Source organism: Haliotis cracherodii, unplaced genomic scaffold, assembly GCF_022045235.1.
Source record: "Haliotis cracherodii isolate W230 unplaced genomic scaffold, xgHalCrac1.p SCAF_6, whole genome shotgun sequence".
Classification (NCBI taxonomy): Eukaryota; Metazoa; Mollusca; class Gastropoda; order Lepetellida; family Haliotidae; genus Haliotis; species Haliotis cracherodii.
The window spans coordinates 32551031-32561636 of NW_027266319.1; the positions used below are offsets into that span (position 1 = coordinate 32551031).

Sequence of the window (10606 nt, forward strand, 5' to 3'; positions counted from 1 at the left end):
GGCAGTCCCAGGAAGTTTGATTTGAGTCAAAATCCAGTAGCAGTTTGTCTGGGAAAAACAAGTTTATGATGCAAATATAGTTAAAAGAGGTAAAGTAATCAACAATGTTTATCCAGTAAGCCAATGTGGTGCATTTATTAATAATACAAGAAGTCCAATATCTATCTGAAGGATGTGTGGCACCACACAGTCCATCACCTCCATGTGCGCCATCTCAACATCAATCAAGATCAATATCACTTTCACCCAAAACTATGCTACATGTGGGGAAAATGATTTTTTTCTTGATCTGAGACAGTATTTGGGGGCATCATCTGTCTGGGAGCCAGTGTCTAATGTGGTATCACTGATGGTCCACTGTTTGTCCCCAAGAACCCCATCCGTCAGCACCACACAGTCCATCAACTCGATACTGTCTCCCTGCTCCATGGACATCTCAACGTCATTCAACATCATGGAATCATTTTCAATGTCATACTGTGTTGCTGCATCACATCTACCTGATGAGGGGAATATTATAGGAGATGTTCCAAAATCACATGTTAATTTACAATCCGTTTGAGTACAACTGTCACAGTTTTTCTCATCATCATTTACAGGAAACATCTCTACCAGTTCTGCTGAAGGAATCCATTTATCATATTTCATTCTTGCTGCAGGTGTTGTTGATGAAGATAAGGGAAATCTGACAGGAGTTTCTGGATTATTGTCTTTGTTTTCTACATATTCCTTGAGACTGTGTTTAGGGGTTCCATCCCTGGTGACATTTCCTGTAGATAATTCCATCAGTCTTGGTCTGTTCCAACTGGAAGTGACAGGTGTCTCTGGATTCACCTTCGATATTATTTGTGTAGACTTGGGTTTATTAGTGTGTATTGTCTTTGGAATCGTGACAAGACCTTCATACACTGACAGCAACTTTTCTTCCATAGTTTTGGGCTGCTGACAGGGAGTTGAAGAAGGTTTGATACACTCCTGTGTTAATACTACTGTTTGGACCGGTGAAATGAGGTCCAACCTGTTCCAGTTGTTAACTGGACTAGGAACACTAGATGAAGGTACACTAGATGACTGGGGTGTGCAACTACTTGTCATAGACTGTTTAGGACCCAATGTGCCAACAAATGCAACAACCTTCTTTGCATTTTGAGAAGAAGCAATATTGTGGCCTGTCATGGGTTCAGTTCTTGCAGATGTGTCAGCATATACTGACTTGAAATTCTTCCAAGGGGCAGTGGTGATTGCCCTCGATGGGATAGCAAACCTGGAGGTGTAGTTATGTGTGATAGTTTGTGAGTCCTGCAGTACAACCTTGTGTACCAGTTCCTGAACCACCTGGCTCACCACCAGCTGGTCCTCACTCATAGCATCCTCATCTATATCTCTAGCATCCTGTAGCACAAGATACAACATTCACTTATTCCCATATGTGTGTTGCTGGTAAAAGAAAGATCAGCATGTTCACAATCATTACCATATTTCTTATGATAAAGCAACTTAAGGTCATGATTTTCATTTTCAATCAATTTTCATGATTTTCACTGTTAAGCTTTTACACTGAAAAGAGGGGAAAAGCACCCTGTCTTATAAACAGGGTTTGATATTGCCAATAGTCTGTTCTTCAGCTACTCTCAGACAGGTAAAAATGTGGAAGGACAATAGTTGTTTTATTCCAATTTAGTAAAGTAATGGTTACAACAATAAATACATTATAATCACAAATGCAACTTTGATGATGATTTTGCATCTTGCTTGAAGTTCCATGCATTATTTTGAACTTTCTAGTTGTTTTACGTGCATGAAACAGAAAGGTCAATTGACAGCTTTGTCAAGCAATGAAACACTTGTTAACTTCTCATAGTTGGTTGTTATAGAAATACACATGGCTATTGTGTTTCTCCTTCTGGCCGCTATTATTAAACCAAGATTGCATTTTTGCGTTTATTTTTGGGTACTGCCCTAAGTGTTATCCTTGACTAACTCTGATTAACTCAGGTTGAATCTGGTCAAACCTGGCTGCCTGGCTGTAGAAACCTCGGTTGACTCAGGTCACTCACTAATCGAACGCATGTATTGTTTTTGTCCAAGAAAAGTATCAAATTGTGGGGCTTCTAAATTGGTATACTTAAACAATATACATTGTCCTTGACTTCGATTGAAATCTGTTACTTGTGAGTAATGAGGATCTCTCTCTCTCTCTCTCTCTCTCTCTCTCTCTCTGTGGCTTACCAATGCCTTCAGTAATGTTGAGAAATAAACTACATAAAACCCCATAAATATTCAAAATATTTTCACAAGCAAAATGCATGTGAGCTACCACAACAAATTTGCCTCTTGCTTTCATTTGAAAATGATAGGCACAAAACATGTTAGTTATAACTTGACATTGCATCTGATTGATTTATCAATCTCATTACAATATAATTTGCACATATCAAATTGCTTCCTATTTTATGTATGTATTGTATGAATGAAACAAATAATGTTCCCCATACAAACCTCCTGTCTCACTGACTGTAATTTGTCAGTTGGTGTGACAGCTGTGTCTGTAAATAAATACAGAAACATAATTTTACACTTAGCAGGTAGGCACACAAAAGTGAATATACATGATGTCCAAACCTTGAATGTGAAACACTGCTGACTATGCAGTATTTTGATATTCCTTCAGAGTGAGAAATTAATGTTATATATTAAAATAACAATCTATCCTACACAAATAATTATATAAATCATGAAAATTGCACAGGAAAAACAACCTGTTTTCTCAGCCCTCACACAAATATTTAAATTGTATAGGCAAACTTTTGAAACTCATTGAATGATAATGACTTGTTCAAAAGTACATTTAACACTGAATATATGAATAAGACTATAAACAATATCATACTTTGTTTTCCATCTTCTCGTCCCTGTGCTTCTAGTGATTCATTTTCTAGTTGTCTCATCTAGAAATAAAATAGGTTTGATATGCAGAACTCATTTAGCCATGGCAGAAATTTAAGTAGCAATTTCCATTTGTATTATAAAGATTTCATTTCACATGTAACAAACTACACTACAAACCTCTTCAAAGATTTCACTAATTCTTGATGCTTTGAATCTGAAAATAACAGAAACATCAATCGTGTGATGATCACATTTTGACGATGGTCTCCAGTGTTTCATTATGTATAAAACCTTAATCCAACTAACCACTCTGTAACAAGTATCACTTTAGTCTTTTAAAAACACATTTTGAACATTATTGCAAATATAGAAAATCTCGGTTCACCATTACTGACATGTTGTGCTGCATACAAGAGATGCCTTAAATTGTGTTATATTGTGCAACCACAAGACATGGTATCCAAATTATATCGATTCAAATTTAAAGACTGAACCGTTCTTAAAACATAATGACGTGCCTGTCTTTGTTTGTTGCCTGGTTACCAGCAGAAACTGTAGAAGAACCATGCAATTCCCAATCAAAATCTGATAACTCATCTGCAAGTTAGAACATATTTTGAATATATCAGTCAATTTTACAGTATAATTTCAGTCTTGCCAAAACTTTTGAGTCCACAAGCCTGAACCTCAGCTATGAGCATCATCCTTTCTGTAGATTTTGAATTTATTATTAGACCAGTACCAGAACACAATTTTACTAGACAATGACATCAGTGTAGTGGCTAAAGTCGCAGACTGTAATTTACAAATGAATTTCATTTTTAAACATATACTATTTTCTTTGAGATGTCGGTAAAGTTTCTGAAATTAATTATTTTTCTTCTTATGGCTAGAAAGAAATGACAGCACTAAGGAAACTGGACATGCTGGTCATTAAATTGATAGAAATTTTATGACATCATATTTTTGTTGAAGATTGGCTACAGTTGGGTTGTACAGTTACCTTGTACACTGTAATGTTTGACTTGGGTACAGCTGGAAGTAGAGGACTCTGCAGAGGGTATGGGACACTTGGGATCCCTGTGATCACCCTATAGTTTACATTACATTGGAAAACATTAAAGTCTAGCAATTGTTCAATGAACCTTGGGCATATACATTTTAGTTTGTTGAGAATTTAGAGTAATCAACAAAATAATGTTTGTTGCTTATTTTTTGGTTAAGTATATTTCTAATAATGCTGAAACGTACCATTACATTTGATCTCATGTATAATACTACTTCTAGGTCTCAAATATTAACTTAGACTGACAAATGTATGTATCGCTTTGAATGATCGGTAAATAGAAATTTGGTTTATGGAGATGTTTCGCAAGATCATTTCCGTTTACGATATCATTTTATTATCTCCTTTCTCTTGAGAAAACAAAAGAGAGAAAAAAAGTGAAAGGGTATAAGACTTATACTAATTTAACACAATCTGAAGATTTGTACACACACACATGATCTCTCTCACACACACACACACACACACACACACACACACACACACACACACACGCATACACACACACATTCAAGATTCAAGACTAGTGTTGCAGTAAATATGTACTTCAAGCCAAACATATAGCATATGACTGGATGATGAACAAATCTGAGTGGATGTGTATTCACTTAATAAAAACCACTATTATCTTTAAAAGAGTCTCGGCATGAGCCACCTGGCAAGTTTGAGTGAAGTCATTATTAAAAATAAAATTTTAAGTCTGCTAACTCAAATTTTATCATGTAGATCAATATAGAAGTCAGTTATTGCCTCAATTAGTTACAAAGAGACAATTTAATCATGTAGGTCAATTTGGCAGTCAGTTACTACCTTAATCATAAAGAGACAATGTCTAAGTGCAACACATGGCACTTATTACAATATCTAGACCTAATCTGGAAACAGGCACAGAATCAAGCAAGACCTGACCTTTAAAGCATATCTGTTATGCTTTGGGTATCAGGAAAATAATCAACTTATCATATCTATTGATGCATCATACTTTGACTTTTTTTGCCCTGAGCATATGTGAAATCATCATAAGCCATATATATAAGGTTTTCCAAGTTCAAGGAATCAAGGTTTCACTGTGGACATCAGTATGAGCACTGTAGTTACTGTTGACCATTAAAATAAAACATGAAAAGATAATGACATTTTAAGAACTACTGACCTTGAACGTACGTTCTTCTTCCAGATATGGTAGCCCGGGACTTAGAAACACATCAGCTTTTTGTGGGGATCTAACTTTACATGTATTTACTGATTTTCTGCTGAAAACAAAGAAAAAACGTCATAGGCTGCTTGCAGCCAGGGGAATCCCAATCAGCTGTAGCCAGGGTTTTCAATGTAGCGCCCAGCACCATCACAAGGCTAAGTAAGGGATCAGTTTCACCAGCATGTGTCAACACATGATCGGCCAAAGTTGGGACGACCAGGAGTAACCACCCCCAACTGCGCCACCTACGTGAAAGGACGACCACAGCCACCTCAATTGCATCCCATAATACCCGGACTGCGCTGAATCCCGGACCAGACCATACGAAACTGTTTAAGAGCAGCAGGTCTACGAGCAAGACATCCTGTTCTACAAGTCATATTGAGTCGACAACATCGTCAACAACGACTGCATTGGTGCTGTCAACACAGGATATGGCCTCAACTGCGATGAGGAAATGTCTGGTTCAGCGATGATGCAAGATTTCTCCTCCGTCGAGGGGATGGAAGAGCACGGGTCTACAGACGTCGTGGAGTACATTACGCCGCAAACTGTGTACAGGAAGTGGACAGGTTTGATGGGGGCTATCTCTCATCATGGCAGGACAGGTTTGGTCCATATCCTGGGCAATCTTACAGCTCAACGATACATCAACAAAATTCTCCAACCACATGTCCTCCCAATTGCAGGCAACGGCAATGTTGTATTCCAGCAGGACAATGCTCGACCGCATACAGCATAGATCACAAGAGCCTGTCTACACAACAACAATGTGGACGTTCTCCCCTGACCCTAAGGATCCCCAAATTTGAACTCAATAAAATAAAAGCAATGATTGTGGTTTAAGTAGGATTTTCAATATGATTAAGGACTCAGATTAATAATCTGAACAAACTTGAGAAAGGCCAAACATAACAAGGTCAAACCACAAAAATAACTCGGCTGGTCTGGGACCAGTTTACAGCTAACAAATGGACTCTTCCAGATTCCTGTAATGGATCAGAAATATCACATATAACATTATGAGCAGATGTATGGCATCTATCATCAATAGTTTCTGGTTTCACTAATGGCATGATTGAACAATGAACCACATTGTATGTTTTTCACATCCATATGACCTTACATTTTTGCGGGCTTTGTTTTAAACTTCAAAATTCAGAGAAAAAATAAAATTGTCATACTTCAGATGGTAAAGATGGCTTTGACAACAAAAATGACAATGAAATGCCACTGTCAGATATTAGCATTATAATATCAGGACTCTAACCAGGCCAAAATGTGCATAAAAAAGAACTTTACCTACCGATACATATAAAAATTTAAGATGCTTACAAACACCTTAGAAATGCATTTTGTTTTTTGTTTTTTTCAACATACTGACATTTTTCACAATTAAATCTGTTAACCAAAACAAAAATGTCTGGTCTAGTAAATACTTTTGACGATACAGCATTGACTGACATACCGATCTCCATGTGTACCTGATGACAATATCAGATCATAGTCTGTCAAAATCTGTGATCCATAATGCTCTCTTGGACTGATGTCGTTTCTTTTTAAATCCAAACATTCTGTGAATATATATTTCATGTCTCTTTTGTTGAATAAATCAACCAAATTCTGTCTGGAAGGTGATGGTGGTGATGATGCTCTCATGTTTTTGGACTTCCTGCTATCCATGTCAAAACTCCCCCTCTCGAAATTTGAGAAAGAAAACATTTCTTGATTTTTTCTTAACTTTTCTCTCTCTCCCATTTCCATTTTTGGTTTAAAATCCCTGAATCGGTTCTCAATGTTGCCATCGTATACATCATAGTGTAAGCTGGTCTCACGAACTGCGCTTTTTTCATGGTCCAGTAACAACCCACAAGACTGTAAACTCAGATTCTCATGTCCTCTGTTTGAGCCCAAACCATTATCCTTGCAGTGGAATTTATGATGATGTGATGATGTTGTCTGTGGCTGTTCAGATACATAGCCTCTATCTTTTAAGGACTCGTAAGTATCTCCACCATGAAATGCTAATCTGGCTGCTTTCTTGACGCCGGTGTCATACCTCACTAATGGTGTAGCTTGGAAATCTTCAATTATCCAAGGATCTAAGGTCATCTTGTTTAGTTTGTCCTTCTTCTGTGTTGGAGCAATACTGTGTTTATAGGATATCTTGTCATCTTTTGTTTGGCGAGATCGGTCACTCTTAGATACATGAGTTTTGTTGAAAGGCTTCTCTGACTTCAATAACGCTGGCACTGGTCTGATGTTCTGCAAGTGTCAATAAAAACAAGCATGAAATACTCATATCCCCCGCCAATATGACATGTCTGGTTGTGTGCAATGCATTAGCTCCTGTGAACTATGTTCACTGGGCCTTTTTGTAAATGGTCTAATTGCAGCACTAAAAAAAGTTATTACTGGTGTTGTTTTGCCATCTGCAGTTTATGATAGAATATGTAACTGTATTTGTAATGAGTAAGGATGAGACATATGGACGAACTTCTTTATTACAATTAGGAGCGATGGTTTCGGTGTAGGTTCTAACACTGTGGCGGGGGATAATAAAATTGTTCTGGCCCTACTGATATAATTTAACAATTTAGGGGGTCCCTACATTAAAATATTATTTCAGCAAATATCAGGATGAATCTATCTCCTTTACAGGTTTGGAAATTAACTAAACTGATTACAGATGTGAATTGGTATTTTTATGAATGAAGTACAGTGGACTAGCATCCCATTTCAAGTTGTTTTCACAACAACAAAAATATAATAAGAATTAACCTTCTCAAGCAAACAGACTGATACTAGTCTGGTAGAATGATTTTGTTCCCTAGCCCAAGGGGGAAACTGATGAAAAAGTTCATTTCCTCACCCTCTATTTGAAAACGCTACAACCTTAGATGAACTTAAGGTTTTTTCGAAAACTAACCTTTGTAAATGCAACAAAGTCTTTTTCAAACGGATCAAGAATCTTTTCGTTGCTTTTTGAAATCCTGTGTTGAGAGGACGTATGTTTGTGAGGAAAATGTCTGTCAGTTTCTTGCCCTCTGGCAGATGATAGATGACTCAAAGCAGATGAGGACGAACTAGTGTCATATTCTGAACCTGATGTGTTCCTTGGACAGAAAGAGCTTGATTTGGAAGAGGAAGTTGGTAAGCTGTGAAAACAAACATGCATGAACTGGTATAAAGAGACATTTTCTGAGCACATATATAACCATAATTGTTTTGATAAGTAATTATTGAAACGTCAAGGTCTGTAACTTTAGCCCCTTGTTCACATTCTAGTGAAGTTTAAGTCTACAAAGTGAATGCATCATATTATGTTAAAACGTAAATTAACTAAGTAATGACAAAGACAAGTGATCATAACTTCATCAAGCCTTTAAGGAGAAGAAGTCGAAAATATAAAACATTTTCGGATGACAACGACGGACATACAATGACATAAGGCCAGGTGAGCTAAGCAAAAAAAGCTTACTATCAATCAAACAAATAAACAAATCAAATGAATATAACCTTTTGTAGGTTCCAGTTGTGTTTGATGAACACCCTTGTTCAAATAGGGTAATCATTGATGGTATTTCATTTGGAGACGGTGGAAGTTCAACTTCATTGTGTTTTCGACCGCAGACAGTTGACTTGAACTTATCTAAATCTAATTTTCTCACAGGTTTACAAAGATCTGAAACAAAACAAATACTCCAATGAATAAAATTTGACTTTCAACTTCATCAAGACTCTCCACAATGCTAGACTGGAAACTGCAAGCTACCAAGACAGCTTTAAAAAATACTTCCAAAAAATTATTCTATGGGAATAATTCTCCTTGAGAAAATTTGTACACAGGAACAATTTCACTACAGTAGCAGACACTCTTTGACGCAACCATTGGTAGTTCTTCCAGATTTTCACTATTCTCACACTGGTGATTCGTAGATGTGTCTAACCTTGTAACAGCTGGGTATCAGACAAAACAATTAGGTTCTCCCCATCACTCCATAATAACATTCTCAATCTAAATATAACATTTTCTAAGTTTACTGATATTAAAGGTTAATGATTTATGATATTAAACGAAAGGAGATACCCTTACCCAATGTTTTGTAAGATTTATAACATAATGAAGCATTTCTTTTCATATCAAATAGATAGCAGTATAGAATTCTTATCCATTCTACTTAAGTAATGAATGACAAAAACCTTGATCTGAATATTGTATCCTGCTAACTGTTTGCAGAGCCAGTAGATCACGACTGACAGCACCACTCTTCACTGCAGGTGATCTTCGAAATTGATTCCATGGTTTTGCTTGCAGTCTTTTTCTTTCAAAGAATTCCTAAAATCAACATAAGATCAAAGTTTCTGCTTTCTGGCCTCAACACATCAATGATTCAAATGGAATAACAGTAATGACATAATCATGATCTGCTGTGTTCAGTAAGGCAGGCGGAAATTGCACGACATATAAAGACTAATGGCCAAATATGTTTGCTCAATTTATATGTATTGTTACGAAAAGTAGATATTCCAAATTGAAGTGGAAATATGTTCCATTGTCTGGTGCCTATTTGAATATTTCCAAATACCATAAGGCTTTAGATATTGTAATTAGTGATGCGAGGAGTTGTCTCTGTGTAATTCGGGCAATTGTTAATTGCTGGAAAAATGTACATAATAAAATCTTTGTTACCAAACATAAGTGGGTTTAGAATGACTTGAATCACATTTGCTGGGACTGCCTATGCATTGGATGTGCCTTATTCCTCTACAGGCCTTATCTCTGTCTCTGAGAGTCATTTACAAATCAAGATTAATCATCTCTTTGATACAAGTAACCAATGATGAACTAACATTAGATCATGCCACAAATGAATGCCTGGCCCATTAAGACTTTTATTCAGAAAAGGTTTGTAAATATTGTGTATTCAAGATGAAAATTATCCAATTTATCACATTTTTTCCTTGTACAGTCTTACATATCTAATATATTACATCCTTGCTTCCTTTTAGTTTAACAAAATTATCAACATGTCCAAAAATGTATCAACATGTCAAAGCCAACAATATACATGTGATGTAAAACTGTAATGTAGGCTATTAATAGAGCTATCAAAAATAATCAGTATCTGTATCATATAAGTATTAACGTAGAAAATGCATTTTATTTTATTATTATTTTATACGACCAGGGAACATGGCCAGAAAATATCAAAAACACATCAAAACCTTCTGCAGTTTCTTTTCTCCCTGCAATTTCACCCTTTTCCTTGCTCCTCCAACCCAATTCATTGTTTTTAAAAAAGAGACAACACCGGACAGGTGCTGATTGGCAATTATTTGATATGTAAATTCGTATATCCAATTAACGGTGGATAAAAAAAACTACGGTTGACCCCTAGCAGACGACGCTTTAGCACGCACTGACCCCAATGTTTTAACACAAATTGTGA

At 36.4% G+C, this 10606-nt stretch overlaps 1 protein-coding gene across 1 annotated transcript; it reads right to left on the minus strand.

Annotated features, from left to right (window-relative positions):
- Nucleotides 1-252: 252 nt before the first annotated feature.
- Nucleotides 253-10445, minus strand: LOC139444670 (uncharacterized). The gene is made up of 12 exons (XM_071225601.1): nt 10383-10445; nt 9357-9492; nt 8673-8838; nt 8083-8311; nt 6622-7418; nt 5109-5208; nt 3893-3980; nt 3408-3486; nt 3067-3103; nt 2891-2948; nt 2500-2546; nt 253-1392 (listed from the first exon to the last, which is right to left on the minus strand). Exons 1-12 carry the CDS (start codon nt 10443-10445, stop codon nt 253-255), a joined length of 2940 nt encoding a protein of 979 aa, XP_071081702.1.
- Between the last annotated feature and the right edge of the window lie 161 nt (nt 10446-10606).